The 19,429-nt window shown below is 39.5% G+C and overlaps 2 protein-coding genes across 2 annotated transcripts; both read left to right on the plus strand.

Annotated features, from left to right (window-relative positions):
- The first annotated feature begins 7,349 nt into the window (after nt 1–7,349).
- Nucleotides 7,350–10,630, plus strand: LOC130563023 (extracellular calcium-sensing receptor-like). Its single transcript, XM_057348422.1, has 6 exons — nt 7,350–7,558; nt 7,652–7,940; nt 8,021–8,776; nt 8,861–9,088; nt 9,442–9,565; nt 9,720–10,630. Exons 1-6 carry the CDS (start codon nt 7,350–7,352, stop codon nt 10,628–10,630), a joined length of 2,517 nt encoding a protein of 838 aa, XP_057204405.1.
- A 3,262-nt stretch (nt 10,631–13,892) lies between these two features.
- Nucleotides 13,893–18,402, plus strand: LOC130562969 (extracellular calcium-sensing receptor-like). Its single transcript, XM_057348331.1, has 6 exons — nt 13,893–14,101; nt 14,432–14,720; nt 14,806–15,561; nt 15,649–15,876; nt 17,230–17,353; nt 17,489–18,402. Exons 1-6 carry the CDS (start codon nt 13,893–13,895, stop codon nt 18,400–18,402), a joined length of 2,520 nt encoding a protein of 839 aa, XP_057204314.1.
- Nucleotides 18,403–19,429: the final 1,027 nt, after the last annotated feature.

Consider the following 19,429-nt stretch of genomic DNA (forward strand, 5'->3'; position numbering starts at 1 on the left):
TAGAAACTAACAAAAACAATCCAAAGTTTTTATTTAGTACAGTTGCTAAACTAACAAATAAACAGACTTCACCTGACCTGGGTATTCCGCCGCACCTTGGTAGCAATGATTTCATGATTTTTTTTACAGAGAAAATCGAAAACATACGAGACAAAATAGTAAAAACTCAACCTCCAAGTCTGTCCTATAAATTAGTACCAACCATCGCCCCAAAAGAAAGGCTACAGTGTTTTTCACCTATAAAACAGGAAGAATTAATTAAACTTATTGCAACATCTAAACCTACAACTTGCTTATTAGAACCCATACCAACTAAATTATTAAAAGAGTTATTACCCGTTGCAATTGAGCCCATTTATAACATTATCAACTCGTCAATTATCTAGGCCATGTCCCAGGACCCTTTAAACTGGCCGTCATTAAGCCTCTTATCAAGAAACCAAACTTAGACCCCAATGAACTAGGAAACTATAGACCGATTTCAAATCTCCCTTACCTGTCTAAAATACTAGAAAAAGTAGTGTCCACTCAGTTGTGCTCTTTCTTACAAAATAATGACATACACGAAAAATTCCAGTCAGGCTTTAGACCGCATCATAGTACTGAAACTGCGCTCGTTAAAATTACAAACGACCTGCTTATAGCATCAGATAAAGGTAACATCTCACTCCTAGTCCTGCTCGACCTTAGTGCTGCGTTCGATACTGTAGACCATAAAATACTTCTAGATCGCTTACACAATTTTACCGGTATTCAGGGACAGGCACTACAATGGTTCAGATCTTACTTATCAGACAGACATCAATTTGTCCATTTAAATGGGGAATCATCAAATCTAACGCAAGTAAATTATGGATTACCTCAGGGATCGGTTTTAGGACCCTTGCTATTCTCCATATACATGCTGCCCCTTGGAAACATTATTAGAAAACATGGAATTAGCTTCCACTGTTATGCAGATGATACTCAGCTATATATCTCATCAAGACCAGATGATTCCTTCCAACTATCCAAATTGGCAGAGTGCATCGACGATATAAAGCATTGGATGACTTGTAATTTCCTTCTTTTAAATTCTAATAAAACAGAAATATTACTTATCGGACCAAAGACACGTGAGCAGAATATTTCGGATTATGACCTGCAAATTGAAGGCTGCACTGTTACTCCAACAAATACAGTTAAAGACCTTGGCGTTATATTAGACAGCAACCTGTCATTTAAAAATCACATCTCAAATGTCACAAAAACAGCCTTCTTCCACCTTAGAAATGTTGCCAAATTGCGAAATATTTTATGTGTGGCTGATGCAGAGAAGCTTATTCATGCATTTGTGACCTCAAGACTTGACTACTGTAATGCACTGCTTAGTGGTTGTCCTGCAGCATCAATAAACAAACTACAGTTAGTTCAGAATGCAGCTGCCAGAGTTCTAACCAGGTCCAGAAAATACGATCACATAACCCCAATGTTATCAACCCTTCACTGGTTACCCATTAAGTATCGTATTGACTTTAAAGTTCTTTTAATTACTTATAAAGCCTTAAACGGTTTAGCCCCTACCTACATAACAGAGCTTCTACCACACTACAACCCATCACGCTCTCTAAGATCTCAAAACTCCAGACTTTTGATAACACCTAGAATAACTAAATCCACCAAAGGGGGTAGAGCTTTCTCATACGTAGCACCTAAACTCTGGAATAGCCTCCCCGATACTATTCGAGGGTCAGACACACTCTCCCAATTTAAATCTAGATTAAAGACACATCTTTTCAGCCAAGCATTCACTAATACATAGCTAATGAACAGCAGCTACGCTAATTATTCTCTTTCTGTTTCTGCCCTCGCCTCGGGATGCCCATCCCGAGGTAGGGAGAGATTCCGCCAGGCCCAGATGAACGTCATATGCCCATCCACAACTAGAGATTACGCCAGCTACATCGGAAAACCCCGTGCCATCCTCCTGCGAGAGCCTGTGGACTGACTGACCATCCTAGCTCCATCCAAGGCAATTCCATCACCACCCAAGAAAAAGACGACCATCTGGCCGGCCCAGCTAAGACAATTCCATCCCCAACCGAGAGCAAAGACGGACTACCTGTCACATAAATGCTAAATTTACAATACTTGGTATTTAATGCTAAACTTACATCACACGACAGCAGTTTGAAGTTATGGCTGCACTCAGTGACTTTGATTGGAGGTTGCTGGGTGGGTGTTGTAGGGAGTAGGGGGGCTTGTTGGTTGTGGTTCGGGGCGTTTCATTTGTTGGGACTGTGTGGGTCTGGTCCGGTTGGTCTTGTTTTGTGGTCGATGTCGGACAACAGAGGAATGAAGTTAATTATGCCATTACTACTTTTCCCTGGTTGTTCCTCTGTTGTCTGTTGTTGATCGCGGAATGGGACCGGGTTGGACCTGCACGGTTTCGGCGGGTGGGGCTTCCTGGGTCGCGGCTCGTGGGCTCTCCCTGTTCTTCGTGGACGTTGCTCGGTGGCTTTGGTCGGGGTCACTGAGTGCAGCTATGACACGTCAGAGGAGATCTGGCCCTCCCGGCTGAGCCTGGTTTCTCCCGAGGTTTTTTTTTCTCCATTATTCATCATTGGAGTTTGGGTTCATCGACACAGCAGAGCAGTGCAGTGTTGGCTTGCTCACCGGGAGACTGCATTTATTTATTTATTTATTTATTAGATATTATTTATTATAATGATCTTGCTTGGTCTATAAACACCATGCACTGTGCTGTGTTTTACCTTTCTGTGTTTTTCTTATTTGCTCCTGTAAAGCTGCTTTGGAACAATGCACATTGTGAAAAGCGCTATATAAATAAAATTGAATTGAATTGAATTGAACTCCGTTTAAAAAAAATCAGATATCATGTTTTTTATTATATTATCATGTTTTAATTGTGTTTTATTGCGTTAGTTAGCTGTACTTGTTTAGTTAGTATGGCTGAGATAAAAATAAACCAACTACAGTTTGATTGATATTAATTGGAATGCACAATAAAAATGAAAAAAAAATAAAAAGGAGTTCTCATTTTGGAACCAAACTCTTCATATATAATTCTACTAGGGGATTCATGAGTCGTGCACCAGTCTTGGTTCACAACCAAATGTTATGCTGGCAAATGAAGATTAATGATAATAGAAGTTGAAGCAACTGCAGTGAGCAGCTCCATCCAGTGGCCAAAATAAACAAGACTCTAGAAAAAAAAAACTTTTATATTCTTCCCACACAGGCTGTTATTTCATGTTTTAGGCTCTTTTGGAGGTACACATGTCTGTTCATTAATGAGTGGACACTAAAGGGGTTTTGGGCAAGTTATGTATTCTGTAATTGGCTGACAATTGAAAATTTTCTTCACCAGATTATAGTTGTTCATCAAAAGCCTTAACAACCTCTGAGCTCATAAGGAAATAAATAGGAATCTTCTGAAATCTGAATGCACACAAGCCATGTCTGTGGCTTTACACATGCTGTACTGGTTTCAGCAACTACTGTGAATTAAACAACTGTGAAATGGAGTAAATGAAAACATATTGTGATATGCTCTCAATTAAACAAGTGACGAAGTAAGCAAGCATTTAAGTTCCAATAGGCTTTTTAATGGTAAAGAGTTCTCATGGTTAGGCACACTTCAACTGATCGTGGGTTGCATGCATGCATGTATACTGTATATATACATTCACATACATACATATGATAGATAGACAGACAGACAGATATAATAGCACACTTTTTTTAAAAACTTTTTTTAAGGCTAGAGAAGGTTACTGTGCTCATAACCATAACTTGTCTTTTCATTAGGCAGTGCTTCTTAAAGCAATGCATTATATAACCTGTATTGTATTATATTACCTCTTGCCATTTTGTCATCTTCCACTCTGTTCCATCAGAAGACCACACATCAAAAGAGTCATCTAAAAAGAGAGCTATTTAGTCAGATGGGAATTTCTTATAAAACCTATGCTAATACAAGCACTTTATCCAAAATTCAAGAATTACAATTTAAGCATTTTAGGTACATTTACATTTAGTCATTTAGCAGACATTACATATGAGGTAAACAAAAGAAGCAATTGGAACAACATAAGGACAACAAAAAGCATTAGTGCAGTGAAACTGGTCTCATATAGCCTCCCACAGTATACAAAGCTAAGGTGTTTTTTTTAAGGATAGAAAAGAAATAGAAGTCGGAACTAATCGGTCAGGTGCTGACAGAAAATATGTGTTTTCAGCCCATTCTTAAAGGTGGCTACAGAATTTGCTGATCTAGTAGCAGTGGGACAGATCATTCCTCAAGTGTGGAACAGATCCAGAGAAGGTACGTGAGACCGATTTTTTTCTCTTTTTGGGATGGCACTACAAGACGTCGTTTGTTTGCAGAGCGTAGGGATCTGGCAGGTACATAAGTCTGTATTTGCGAGTGAAGATATGGCGGTGCCGAACCAGTGGTGGTCTTGAGGCCAAGAGCAGAGCATTGAATTTGATGCGAGCGACTATAGGGAGTCAATGTAACTTAATGAAGAGAGGAGTGACGTGTGCTCTCTTCGGTTCTTTGAAGACCACTTTTGCCGCTGCATTCTGGATCATCTGTAGAGACTTGGTTGTGCAAGCTGGGATTCCAGCCGGTAGTCCAGTCTGGACAGGACAAGAGCCTGGACTAGGATTTGCGTAGCATGCTTGGACAAGGAAAGGTCTAATTTTCCTAATGTTGTAGAGCAGTGGTCACCAACCCTGTTCCTGGAGATCGACCGTCCTGCAGACTGCAGCTCCAACCCTGCTTCAGCACACCTGTCTGTAATTATCAAGCAAACCTGAACACCTTGATTAGATAGTTCAGGTGTGTTTGATTGGGGTTAGAGCTGAAATCTTCTGGACGGTCGATCTCCAGGAGCAGGGTTGGTGACCACTGTTGTAGAGGATGAATCTACAGGACCAGGTGGTGCTGGCAACATGATCTGTGAAGTTTAGCTGATCATCGATTACCACTCCCAGATTTCTGGCCTTTCTGGAAGGTGTGATGGTTGATGAGCCTAGTTGACTGGAGATGTTAAATTAATCTTTGGGTCGGCCGGGATTACAAGCAGTTCTGTTTTTGGTCCTTCATCCAGTGCGAAATGTCACTCAGGCATGCTGAAATGCACAGAGAACATCAGATAACCAGGGGGCAGAAGGGGATGCACGGGCTGACCTAGATGTAAGAGGGCATAAGCTGTCTAAGCAGGACGTTAGTGTGGAGCAAAAAGTGTCGGAGGCGCTGTTAGTATCCAACAGAGAGAGCCGTTAAAAGGGAGGGAGCATGGCGGAGACTGCAGAGGGTAAGCGGGAGGGAGAGAGTGTTCGTAGGTTGCACCGGAATGTGACCAGTGGGGAAGCGTGTGTAGTGTCTGGGGAAGTTAGGTCGAGATCAAGAGTGATGAGGAAATGATCAGACGTGTGCAGCGGGGTGACCTGAGAGTGATGAGTGGAGCAGTAGCATGTGTAGATAAGATCTAGTTGATTACCAGACTTGTGGGTATTTCCTGCATCCATAGAACCCTGTTATTTGTTTAGGTCATGATGACACTGGAAGTGATTATGCCTTGTTAAACCCCAAGGCAGATGAAAATACTGTCCATACTTGGACATTTGACATGGCTTATAGACACTCTTAAAAAAAAGGTTCCTCACACTATGCCATTGAAACACTTTAGACAGATAGACGGTGCCACACATGGAATGACCTGAACTGGTGATTTAATTGAGGTGAACAGGAGAACGAACGACAGGTAAAAATCCACAGGCAGGGTAACAGGCAAATCCACAGGTGAGTATATACAGGTAACATCCACAGGTACATCCACTAGTAAGTAAACAAAGATAAACATCCACGGGTAACTATAACTAAGGGTCGGCACTAGCAAAACATAAAGCGCAACTTTACAACGAGACCAGTGGCCTATCTTATGAAGCGAGGTGAACAAACACTGAAATGCAGAGTAAGTTTTGAGTTGACAAAACCAGATAAACCCAACAGATCAGGTTCAGCTGTAGCACAACGCTTGGTATAAACTTTCTCTGTCAACTCCAGTTTGATCCAGAGTTCGTGAGCTGCGTGCACCTGAAAATGTGACACGTGCGGCAAACAGCCAGTCACACGAAACATGGAAAGCATCATCAGTTTGATTGACTTCTCGCGAGTATCAGCGCAATTCACTTTTCTGTTGAAGATGACGAGACCATTATGAAAAAATGTCAAGGCAGGAATAAACACTGCTGCAGTTAAAGTTTTAGAAGGCAGCTACTGACTATATCAATGGAGAATCAAGAGAAACAAGGGGGGTGGCTTCACTACATCACATATACGTCACTTTCTCACAGCTGATTGGTCCAGTTTTGGTTTGCGATTGCTAACCCAGAATAAAACCTGCTCCGGAGCAGGTTAGCCGTGTTACCATGGCGACGAAACCCGCTCCAAACCAATCCACTTTCTTGAACCCAAAAACTCTGCATATGCTCAAACTAAACGTGAACTTTCCTGGGTAAAAACCCAAACCAGCTTCGTGATACAGACCACTGACAACAAATACAACTAAACACAAGCTGTATATAGTGTGCAAGGGAATGTGAATCAGGTGCGGGTGCAATAATGTCTCTCAGGTGCGGATGAAATCAAAGAAGGATGACGGGGTGCAGTGCATGATGGGGAATGAAGTCCATAGGGTGAAAACACAGGGAGAACTGACAGGGGAACACAAGGGGGCAGACAGGACCATGACAGCAATACTGTAGAACAGTGGTCACCAACCCTGTTCCTGGAGATCCACCGACCTGCAGACTGCAGCTCCAACCCTGCTTCAGCACACCTGTCTGTAATTATCAAGCAAACCTGAACACCTTGATTAGATAGTTCAGGTGTGTTTGATTGGGGTTAGAGCTGAAATCTTCTGGACGGTTGATCTCCAGGAGCAGGGTTGGTGACCACTGCTGTAGAAGAACCATTTTTGGTTCCCCAGATAACCATTTACTGAAAAGTACATTTAACTGGTGTAAATGTCCTTTATTATATTTTTTCTGTTTTCCTAATATTTGGAAAATGACTTTAACCAGTTGTTAGGTTTTTGATAAATAATGGATGATACAAAGTAATGATCATGTTCTAATTTGCCTTTATAAGATAAAAAAATGAAAGGAAATATGGTACACAGACATCTATTTCACATCTGCTTGACTTGGCTCATGCTGTTCCATCTGATGTCATTGGCTACGTGTTGTTTATCCATACTGCGTCTATAAAAACAGCTGTCACAGAATTGGATCCATTGTTTTTACTGTAGCAGCTGCCGTTGAGCTCAAACTTTGGGATGTTTTTTTTTCTATACACACTCCAGATTTTTTATCACCTTCATGCAAAGGCAGAAAACACTCTTTGTCGAATGATGGGAGACCCTAAATACCCGCTGCTGTCAAAGGATGGAGACATACTTATTGGGGGAATTTTTCCAGTCCACAGTAAAGAAAAATTACCTTCATTTGAGTTCACACAAAAACCTCATGCTTTGTCATGTTCTGGGTTTGTTACATTTAAAACTTTTAAAGAAGGGTTAGTTTAAATAATGTACTGAAAGCAAACTAATGATTTAACCAACTTGTTATTTTTTTTCAGTGTGACTCTGAGAGATTTTCGGATGGCTCAAATTTTGACTTTTGCAATTGAGGAGATAAACAAAAGTAAAACTTTGCTCCCAAATGTTTCTATTGGCTATAAAATCTTTGACAGCTGTGGTTCAAGACTGTCTTCTATGAGTGCTATTATGGCATTGATGAATAATCAGGAGTTTGCAGCAGAGCATAAATGTAATGGACAGACTCCTATACATGCTATCATAGGAGAAACAGAGTCTTCTGTCACAGTGATTCTGTCCAGAACCACAGGACCTTTTAAAATCCCAGTGGTAAGACAATATAACAGCAAAAGTTTGACACAATTACCAAACTGATGACTGTTTACTGTTTCCTGTGATTTATTTTTCAGATAAGCCACTCATCCTCATGTGAATGTCTTGGTAATAAGAAAGATTACCCCTTTTTCTTCAGGACTATCGCTAGTGATTATCATCAGAGCAGAGCACTCGCAATATTGGTCAAGCACTTAGGATGGACTTGGGTTGGAGCTGTGAACAGTGACAATGACTATGGAAACAATGGAATGGCCATATTTCTGAATGCAGCCCAGGAGGAGGGCATTTGTGTAGAGTACTCTGTGAAATTCCACCGAACAGAGCCTGACAAACTCCAGAAAGTGGTGAACACAATGAAAAAAGGCACTGCGAAAGTGATTGTTGCATTTTCTGCATTAGTGGAAATGGAATTACTTGTTGAGCAGCTACGTGTGCAGAACATTACAGGGCTTCAAATTATTGGGGTGGTTGGATGGATAACGTCAAAGAATTTAATCACTCCAAACACATTTCATTTGATGGGAGGGTCATTAGGGTTTGCATTAAGAAAAATTTATATAGATGGGTTTTCAGATTATGTTAATGAATCATTTTGGGAAACAGCTTTTCCATGTTCACAAAGAGATGGGTATTCTTCTCAAAATAAATTAAATTGCAGCAAGTATCAGGAGCTGCTTGGACTGAGAAATTACAATGAAGATGTGCCTGAACATAGGCATTCAAGTAATGTCTACAAAGCCGTGTATGCTGTGGCTTATGCTCTACACAGTCTACTCAGGTGCAAAGAGCAAGAAGGATGTGTAAAGGCCCTGACAATACAACCACAACAGGTAAACAAAAAGAGAATGTGGATCCATATTTCGCTTGTTTTCAGCTACAACCATGATCATATTCCTATGCTGTCCTTTTACTAGTTGGTTGAGGCTCTTAAAAATATCAATTTTACCACAAAGTTTGGAGATCGTGTGTGGTTTGACAGCACTGGTTCCACAGTAACCCAATATGAAGTTGGAAACTGGCAGCAGGACTCTGATGGATCATTCCAGTTTAAAGCAGTGGGTTACTATGATGCCTCACTGCCCCCTAACCAGCGCTTTGCACTTAACACTGAAAACATCATCTGGGCTGGAGGACAGCTGCAGGTAAATGACACTAACATGTTTATCTGACAGAAAGATTATGAAAGAAGCTAAGAATGCGGTTAAAACATTGCTTGTATATTGGATGTAGATACAAAATTCTCACATTTGTATTGGAAGATATGACACTATAAAGCGGGTTGCAATCCGTTGTGCCACATATAAATCAAACATGATGTTTAGTCATTTGGCGGTGGCACTCCTTTACAATTCTGGATGCTGTTGTCATGACACAGGGTCTGGTGTGCAATCCAATTGAGGCTGCTGTGACACAAAATCTAAATGACTTCTAGTCATTTAGAAAATAAATATTGTATTATTTCATTTCAAATTCTGCATTGTGTGTTTTCATGAAGAAGCCAAGGTCTGTGTGCAGTGAGAGTTGTCCTCCAGGCACTAGGAAGGCTGTACAGAAAGGAAGACCTGTCTGCTGTTATGACTGTATTCCATGTGCAGATGGAGAAATCAGTAATGAGACAGGTAAACTTCAGCCCAAATCAAAGATTCAAAGAAAACTGGTTAGTTGCTCCTTTTGTGTTTTCCTTTTGCTGTTCAGGATGCAGTTTCTTAGCAAAGGAGTAAATAAATGAAATAGTTTACTCTTTGTTTCTAACTATAGAAACTTCCTTTCCAGATTCAAATAACTGCATGCAGTGTCCAGGGGAATTCTGGTCTAATGCTGAGAAAAATAAATGTGTGTTAAAGACTGTAGAGTTTCTGTCATTCACAGAAGTTATGGGTATAGTGCTAGTCTTTTTCTCACTGTTTGGAGTAGGAATAACGGTTTTGGTCACAGGCCTGTTTTACAGTAAGAAGGACACCCCCATAGTAAAAGCCAACAACTCAGAGCTGAGCTTCCTGCTGCTCTTCTCATTGACTCTGTGTTTTCTCTGTTCACTTACTTTCATTGGTCGCCCCACTGAGTGGTCCTGTATGTTACGTCACACAGCGTTTGGGATCACTTTTGTCCTCTGTATCTCTTGTGTTCTGGGGAAAACAATAGTTGTGTTAATGGCCTTCAAGGCCACACTTCCAGGAAGTAATGTCATGAAATGGTTTGGGCCTGTACAACAGAGACTCAGTGTTCTTGCCTTTACACTTATACAGGTTCTTATATGTGTTCTTTGGCTAACAATATCTCCTCCTTTTCCCTTTGAAAATATGAATCATTATAAGGAAAAAATTATTTTTGAATGCAATCTTGGTTCTACAATAGGTTTTTCTGCTGTACTGGGTTATATTGGTCTGCTGGCCCTAATATGCTTCGCTCTGGCTTTTCTGGCTCGGACGCTGCCTGATAACTTCAATGAGGCTAAATTCATCACATTCAGTATGCTCATATTCTGTGCTGTGTGGATCACATTTATTCCATCTTATGTCAGTTCCGCTGGAAAATTTACTGTAGCTGTGGAGATATTTGCTATTTTATCCTCAAGCTTTGGTTTATTATTCTGTATATTTGCACCTAAATGTTACATCATCCTGTTTAAGCCTCAGCAAAATACAAAACAACATTTGATGGCAAAAACACAAAAGTCCTACTGAGGAATGTGGTATATGAACACTTCAGTGTTTTTATTGTTTATTTCAGAAAAGTACAGTATATGTGTATTTTTACTTATTTTACAAAATAAGTACAAATAAAGTGATTAAAAATCCAAAACGTTTGACCACCTTAATTTGTACATGATTCACCCATCTTGACTCTTACAAACACTTTTTCAGTTTAAACAAACCCAGAATAAGAAAACCACGAGTTTTCAAAATTTGTATAATACATTTGTCCATCCAGAAGCTATAAATAAGAGGACATGCTGTTATATTCCAGCATTTAACAGGAGATCAATTTAATCGACACTGAACAAAATTATAAACGCAACACTTTTGTTTTTGCCCCCATATTTCAAGAGCTGAACTCAAAGATCTAAGACTTTTTCTATTGAAGGGACTGGTGCCGTGGCTTCACCTTACATCAAATATAAATACTTTTATGTGGTTTTGACATTTCTTAATCAATTATTATTCAGCATTATCTTATTTTAAATTGATGATTTAAGCATAATTAACACCAACCTTTTCTGATACAGAAAGTAGAGAATAATTCTTGGTTTAAGTCTCTAATGAATGCTTAGGCTCTGCTAGGTCAGTGTGACTGTAAAAGGGACTTCTTATCATCATGTTTTGGGAACATAGCCTTAGTCTGTGTAAGAGAATGCGAACGAACAAAAGATTGCGGCCTTGGTGTACAGTATATGTGTGCGTGTTCCTAGGTCGAGTCAAGGAATGAGCAAGAAAGCCACAGATGGACAAAGAGGAGATGACCTATGACATGTTTTATGTATTTACAGACTGTTTGCTGTCATACCTGATAATCTATGGAACCATATGTTCTACGAAGTATATTCTAAAATTGTTCTGGACCTTTTGTCCTTTTACAGAGATTATTTTTTGGTCCAACCAATCACGGAGGTTTGTCTTAACTAAGTACTGACGTATTTTAGTTGACTCTGTTAGCATAAATATTACTGTATTTTGGATATAAGGCAAGTCGACCTGTGGAACTCTTTGAGAGTGCTGAAGCTGACTTCTGGCAAACTATTTTTCTTCAGTAACTTTTATTCTATTAATTATATTCCTGACTCTGAGTCTTCTTTCATCATAACTGGTCTATGGGTCTTTTACTGTAAATCCAGTACACTATGTACACAAAACTATGTACACTATGTACTCCAGTTTGCTTACCGAGCAAACAGGTCTGTGGACGATGCAGTAAACATGGGACTGCATTATATCCTACAACACCTAGACAGACCAGGGACTTACGTCAGGATCCTGTTTGTAGACTTCAGCTCGGCCTTCAACACCATAATCCCAGACCTCCTCCTGCCCAAGCTTACCCAGCTCTCTGTGCCAACCTCTACCTGTCAGTGGATTATTAACTTCCTGTCGAACAGGCAGCAGCTAGTGAGGTTGGGAAAATTTAAATCCAGCACATGTACCATCAGCACCGGAGCTCCTCAAGGATGTGTTCTTTCTCCACTGCTATATTCACTCTACACAAACGAATGCACCTCTACAGACCCTTCTGTCAAACTCCTGAAGTTTGCAGATGACACCACAGTCATTGGCCTTATTCAAGACGGTGATGAATCTGCCTACAGAAAGGAGGTTGCTCAGCTGGCTGCCTGGTGTAGTCAAAACAACCTAGAGCTGAATGCATTCAAGACAGTGGAGATGATAGTGGATTTCAGAAGGAACCCTCCATCACTTCCTCCCCTCACCATCCTGGACAGCACTGTGGATACTGTGGAGTCATTCAGGTTCCTGGGCTCCACCATCTCTCAGGACCTGAAGTGGGAGTCCCACATAGACTCCATTGTAAAGAAGGCCCAGCAGAGGTTATACTTCCTCCGTCAATTGAGGAAGTTCAACCTACCACAGGAGCTACTGACCCAGTTCTACTCAGTGGTCATCGAATCTGTTCTGTGCACTTCAATTACTGTTTGGTATGGCTCGGCCACCAAATCAGACCTACGAAGACTACAACGGACAGTTCGTAGTGCTGAGAAAATTATTGGTGCTCCTCTGCCCACACTTCAGGACCTGTACGATTCCAGAGTGAAAAACAGGGCAAGAAAAATCATCATTGACTCCACACACCCAGCACACAAACTCTTTGATCTGCTGCCCTCTGGCCGGCGCTTTAGAGCACCAAACACCAGGACTTCCAGACACAGAAGCAGCTTCTTCCCCCAGGCAATCTCCCTCCTAAACAGATAACTGCTCCTTAAGAGCAATATTCCACTTCCACTACTCCTATAGTGTGCACTATAGTGCCTTATTATATCTACATCTTATGTATACATGTATATAACACTACCTCTACTTACTAAATTATCCATTTGCACAAGTGTACATACAATCTGTTAATATGTTTATTCTACTATATACTACCCGGTACAATGTCTCTTATATGTTATTATCCCCCATTTTCTGTAAAATAGTCTTTATTTTATATATGCACAATTTAGAATCTTTTAGACTGTAAATCGTATTATATTGTATTGTCATTGTGTTGAATGTCTGTACTAGAAGCTTCCAACACCAAAGAAAATTCCTTGTGTGTGCAAGCACACTTGGCAATAAAGCTCTTCTGATTCTGATTCTGATTCTGATTCTGAAAAGGCCTATTTTTACGCTCACAGAAAGAATGGATGGACATTGATTGCTGCAGTGTTGCAGGGGGGTTGTGGCCTGTAGGAAAACTGCAATGAATTAATAAATAAATACAATTTTACATTCACATAATTAAAACAAATGTTAATTGTTCTTTCCCTCTGAAGCTAAGATGTTGCCATTACATAAGCATATGAAGTTACACAACAGGTTTTCTTTGTTTTTGATTATTGTCTGACTGATTAATAATTTCTGTCAGATTATGGGTGGAGTATCTCTTCACCAGAAGCTTTAACAACCTATAAGCTCATGGGAAATAAATAGGAATCTTCTGAAATCCGAATACACACAAACCATGTTTGTGGCCTTACATATTCTATAGCAATACTGTGGATAAAACAAAATATTTACCTAAACACTTTTCCAGTTTACCTTCTGATAGGTTGGGAAAAAATGTAAATTAGCATGACCCTATTCAAATCTTACTGGACCTGGCTCATGCTCTGCCCTATGAGGTCATTAGATGCATCCTTGATTATTCATTTGTATAAATTATGACTTAGTATAAACACATAAATACTGTATTAGGGTCAAATGCATAGGGCAGCAACACTTTGGCTCAGTCTTTAGAATGCTTATTTTTCCTTACACATTCCTGCTTTTCATTCATTTTAATGCAAATGCAGAAAACACTCTTTGCCAAATGATGGGAGACACAAAGTACCCTCTGCTTTCCAAGGATGGAGACATAACTATTGGAGGAGTTTTTGCAATCAACAAGAGAGAAATGTTACCTTCATTTGAGTTCACAAAAAGACCTCAGCTTCTGTCATGCTCTAGGTTTGTAACATTGGAAACTCTCTGAAAGATATTATAAATAATAATAACACAAGGTGAATTCCAGATCATTGGTACATTTTCTGACATTCATCTCAATTAAAAAAAACGTCTTGATCAATTCCCACCTAAACACGCAGATTTTTAACCAAAAATCTAAAAAGAAAAAAACGCTCTATTTTTCTTTTTCATATGATGTATTTTATTTGAACTCTATAATAGAACACTAACAAAACATCTGGGAACTTGTATAATTTTGTGGGGCACTATTGTAAATACTCTTTTGTGACCCCCCTTATCTATCTTTAGTCTGCTGCTTTAATGTATTTACAGTGTGAATCTACGAGATTTTCGGCTGGCTCAAATCATGATTTTTACCATTGAGGAGATTAACAGAAGTGGAACTTTACTCCCAAATGTTTCTATTGGCTACAGAATCTATGATACCTGTGGTTCACGACTGTCTTCTATGAGTGCAACTATGGCGGTGATGAATGATCAGGAGTTTGCAATATTGGACAAATGCAATGGAAAGACTCCTATACATGCTATCATAGGAGAATCAGAGTCTTCTGCCACAGTGATTCTGTCCAGAACCACAGGACCTTTTAAAATCCCAGTGGTAAGAGACAATAACAGTAAAAGTTTGACACAAGCACAGTTTTTCTGCATCAACATTTTACTGTTTCATATGCTTTCTTTTTCAGATAAGTCCTTCAGCTACATGTGAATGTCTCAGTAACAGAAAAGATTATCCATCATTCTTCAGGACTATTGCAAGTGATTATCACCAGAGCAGAGCACTTGCACTCATGGTCAAGCATTTAGGCTGGTCTTGGGTTGGAGCTGTGAACAGTGACACAGACTATGGAAACAATGGAATGTCTATATTTCTGAAAATAGCCCAGGAGGAGGGCATTTGTGTAGAGTACACAGTGAAATTCTACCGAACAGAGCCTGAAAAACTCCAGAAAGTTGTAAATACAATTAAAAAAGGCACAGCAAAAGTGATTGTTGCATTTATTTCGTTTGTTGAGATGGGATTACTTATTGATCAGCTAAGTATACAGAACATTACAGGCCTTCAATTGGTCGGTGTGGAGGCATGGATAACATCAAAGATTTACATCACTCCAAACAGTTTTCATGTAATGGGAGGGTCACTGGGATTTGCGGTAAGAAAAATTGATATTGAAGGGTTCTTAGAATATGTTATCAAAGCATTCTGGAACACAGCTTTTCCATGCTCAGAAAGATATGGGAATTATTCTCAAAAAGCAGTAAGTTGCAGCAGATATCAGGATCTACTTGCACTGAAAAATTACAGTGAAGATGTGCTTGAACAAAGATATGCTAGTAATGTCTACAAAGCAGTGTATGCTGTTGCTAATTCACTACACAGTCTGCTCAAGTGCAAAGAAAAAGAAGGTTGTGATAAAGGCCTGACAATACAACCACAGCAGGTAAAAAAAAACAAAGAGAGAGAAAGTGGGAGTAAGAAGGCTCTCAATTATGTTTTAAACTCTTTCAATAATAATGTCTTTTACTAGGTAGTTGAGGCTCTGAAAAAGGTGAACTTCAGCATAAAAATGGGAGATCGTGTGTGGTTTGACAGCACTGGTGGTGCAGTAGCCCAGTATGAAGTTGTGAACTGGCAGCAGGACTCTGATGGATCATTCCAGTTTAAAGCAGTGGGTTACTATGATGCCTCACTGCCCCCTGACAAACGCTTAGTGCTTAACCTTAAAAACATAATATGGGCTGGAGGACACTTGCAGGTAAATTTAAATGTTTGCGATACAGGGTTTAAACTGAGGTAATATCGTGTAAATGTAGTAAATTAAATTAAAGGTATTGAAGGTAAATAAAGGTATTGAAGGTCATATACATAGTAAATAGCACATGCATCTCTAAAACATTAGTAAAACCAGTGCTTGAAGTGGGCCAGTACGTGCCAGTATGAAGTACCGGCACTTCTCTATTTTAATCTTTAGCATACCTTAACTTTCTCACCTGTTGCCGGTACTTTGCCACTCCGAGTCAAAGCGTAATTGTATGGGTGATTCGCTAGAGTCACGGCGTTAGTGTTTGTATTTTTTGGCTAAAGATTGAAGGCTTTCCATTGAGGGTCTTTGGCGCGGAGCTATCCAATTTCAACAGATCGACCAATCAAACAGGGTTTACGGAATTCCAGCCAATCAAATTACAGTACAGAGGGCAAGCAGCATTTCAGCCAAGAAAACTAAAGGAGACAGAACTTTCAGCCAAAAAAATGGAAGAAGACAATCTGCTGACGGGCGCTAATGACTGTGACTGTGTAGTATGATGTGAGAAAGCAATCATAACAAACCCAACGGTTTTACAATAAAAGTGATAAATGGTAAGATTTCAGAGATGCAAACTACTTATCTTTTGTTAATTCTGCTGTTTTAAATGAAAACCTAGGTGGTTTGTCACATAATGTAACGTGTGTTCGACTTGACACACCTAAAAACATAACATACAAGTTTATAGCATATTAGGCATAATATATGTGTATATGATGGATTTAATTAACAGAAGAATTCAATAGACTGCAGAACTATTATCACAGTTAAAGAAATGGCTGTTTTATTGGTCAATTTTGTATTTAAGATTATGCAATAAGTTGTTTGGCAAATGGTTCCTTTAGTAAATAAATATGTTTACTAGCAATGTCCAAATACTGTTTTTTCATTCTAAAAAATTCAAATGTGGTAATAATTTGCATATGGCAATGTGCACAAGAGAGTACCGGAAACTTTTTTCCCCACTTCAAGCACTGAGTGAAACAAACACTGCAATACATACGGATGTACATAATGTGCTGAGGCTAAACTGTCAAAATGAGTTATACTGTAACAATGACATGACTGTACAACATTTTATAGTTTGAAAAAGGCCAAACTAAGAAGAGGGTTGAAAAAATGCACAATCATCAGCAGAGGGCAGTAATCAGTAATTTAAAGACAATACAATTTTTATTCTAAGTATTCAAAATACCCCAGATATAGTTGACATTGTCTGTTTGCGTCATATATTTACATTTATATTCATTTTTTAGAGTCTGTAGGCTATAAACAAGTGAATACATAATCAACTTTCACATGTAGAAGCCAAGGTCTGTGTGCAGTGAGAGTTGTCCTCCAGGCACTAGGAAGGCTGTACAGAAAGGACGACCTGTCTGCTGTTATGACTGTATTCTATGTGCAGATGGAGAAATCAGTAATGAGACAGGTAAACTGAACCAGAAATCTTTTTAATATTTCCATTGATATTTTCTATTTAGTTTCTTAGCAAATTGGTTTACAATTAAATTCACAATCAAATTTTATTTTGGTCTCTAACTAGTGATCACAACTGTCTTTCCAGATTCAAATAACTGCATGCAGTGTCCAGGGGAATTCTGGTCTAATGCTGAGAAAAATAAATGTGTGTTAAAGACTGTAGAGTTTCTGTCATTCACAGAAGTTATGGGTATAGTGCTAGTCTTTTTCTCACTGTTTGGAGTAGGAATAACTGTACTGGTCACAGGCCTGTTTTACAGTAAGAAGGACACCCCCATAGTAAAAGCCAACAACTCAGAGCTGAGCTTCCTGCTGCTCTTCTCATTGACTCTGTGTTTTCTCTGTTCACTTACTTTCATTGGTCGCCCCACTGAGTGGTCCTGTATGTTACGTCACACAGCGTTTGGGATCACTTTTGTCCTCTGTATATCTTGTGTTCTGGGGAAAACATTAGTTGTGTTAATGGCCTTTAAGGCCACACTTCCAGGAAGTAATGTCATGAAATGGTTTGGGCCTGTACAACAGAGACTCAGTGTTCTTGCCTTTACACTTATACAGGTTCTTATCTGTGTGCTTTGGCTAACAATATCTCCTCCTTTTCCTTACAAAAATATGAAATATTATAAAGAGAAGATCATTCTTGAGTGCAATCTGGGCTCTACTGTTGGTTTCTGGGCTGTACTGGGTTATATTAGTGTACTGGCTCTCTTGTGCTTCATTTTGGCTTTTCTGGCTCGGAAGCTGCCTGATAACTTCAATGAAGCTAAATTCATCACATTCAGTATGCTCATATTCTGTGCTGTGTGGATCACATTTATTCCAGCTTATGTTAGTTCTCCTGGAAAATTTACTGTAGCTGTGGAGATATTTGCTATTTTAGCCTCAAGTTTTGGTTTATTATTATGTATATTTGCACCTAAATGTTACATCATCCTGTTTAAGCCTGAACAAAATACAAAGCAACATTTGATGGGAAAAACACAAACTAAGTCCTACTGAAAAATAAACTTGCATGGGTATTTTGTGGTTTTGCAAAGAGATTTTATTTTTGTCGTTTAGTAAAACTGTTTTTAATATCTTTTATCATATTCTCAAATAAACATATCAAATTACCCACTGACTTATGTTGTATCTGTACAAATTAAAAGACAAATAATGGGAATTGGTGGCTAAATCACTAGGTTGGATAAGATGTAATTTAGAAAACGTCAGAAGTCTGTCTGTCAGCATCTGTTGTCCCCTCATGCCTCTGAAATGTAAACGTCTTTTTAAATAAATTACTGTTAGGCACGACTAGACTAGATTCTGAATAAAGCATTACGCTATTGATGCTGTTGGAGCTATCTCAGAAAATTTAAGATACCCCCACATCAATGTGTGACGGTTCCCCAGAAGTTTTCCAGCTGGCTATACTGCATAAGTTCTTAAGAACGTTCTGTGCATATGGTCAACTATGCTTCATAGTGAACACCAAGTGATCAATGGTTTAGTGCAGGGGTCGGCAACAGGCAAAAATATCTGGCCCGCGCCAGCAGAGCATGTGAGCGAAGCTGAGCGAGAGCGTAGCGGGGAGCGGATCATTAATATTTCTCGCGGAGCGGAGAGAGACGTTCTGAAAATTCCGCTCCGCTCGCTCAATCTCAAAGTCGCTCGCTCAGACCTCTTGGTGATTTACTTTTTTGCTGCTAGATTATTGTCTCATGTAGCCTACACCGCATGAGCCTGAAGCCTGAATAATAGCACAACGGCAACGGCAACGGCATGCATGCCAACTACAAACGCCTAGTCCATTTGCGGAAGTTCGCGGCGACAAGAGTTCTGATACAGGCTCATTTCAGTTAAAAAAAAACATTATACCATTTATATTTATTTCTCTTAAGAAGACATTGTGTCACTAACAGTTGCTTTTCTGAAATAAAACCTGAATAAACATCCGGCATCGGCCGACAAATGTGATCTCCGGAGGATGCATGCAGCCTTCGAAGGCGCAGCTGCTTTTTCCAAGTTTCTAAAAGTACATTCTTAA

This window comes from Triplophysa rosa, linkage group LG12 (assembly GCF_024868665.1).
Source record: "Triplophysa rosa linkage group LG12, Trosa_1v2, whole genome shotgun sequence".
In the NCBI taxonomy this organism is placed as follows: Eukaryota; Metazoa; Chordata; class Actinopteri; order Cypriniformes; family Nemacheilidae; genus Triplophysa; species Triplophysa rosa.

Excerpts from the sequence above, each read along its gene's own strand:
- LOC130563023 (XM_057348422.1), top strand. The coding sequence starts at position 7,350 with ATGTTTTTTTTTCTATACACACTCCAGATTTTTTATCACCTTCATGCA. Across the intron at positions 7,941-8,020 it reads GACCTTTTAAAATCCCAGTG|ATAAGCCACTCATCCTCATG; the intron begins GTAAGACAATAT and ends TTTATTTTTCAG. Across the intron at positions 9,089-9,441 it reads GGGCTGGAGGACAGCTGCAG|AAGCCAAGGTCTGTGTGCAG; the intron begins GTAAATGACACT and ends GTTTTCATGAAG.
- LOC130562969 (XM_057348331.1), top strand. The coding sequence starts at position 13,893 with ATGCTTATTTTTCCTTACACATTCCTGCTTTTCATTCATTTTAATGCA. Across the intron at positions 15,562-15,648 it reads TGACAATACAACCACAGCAG|GTAGTTGAGGCTCTGAAAAA; the intron begins GTAAAAAAAAAC and ends GTCTTTTACTAG. Across the intron at positions 15,877-17,229 it reads GGGCTGGAGGACACTTGCAG|AAGCCAAGGTCTGTGTGCAG; the intron begins GTAAATTTAAAT and ends TTTCACATGTAG.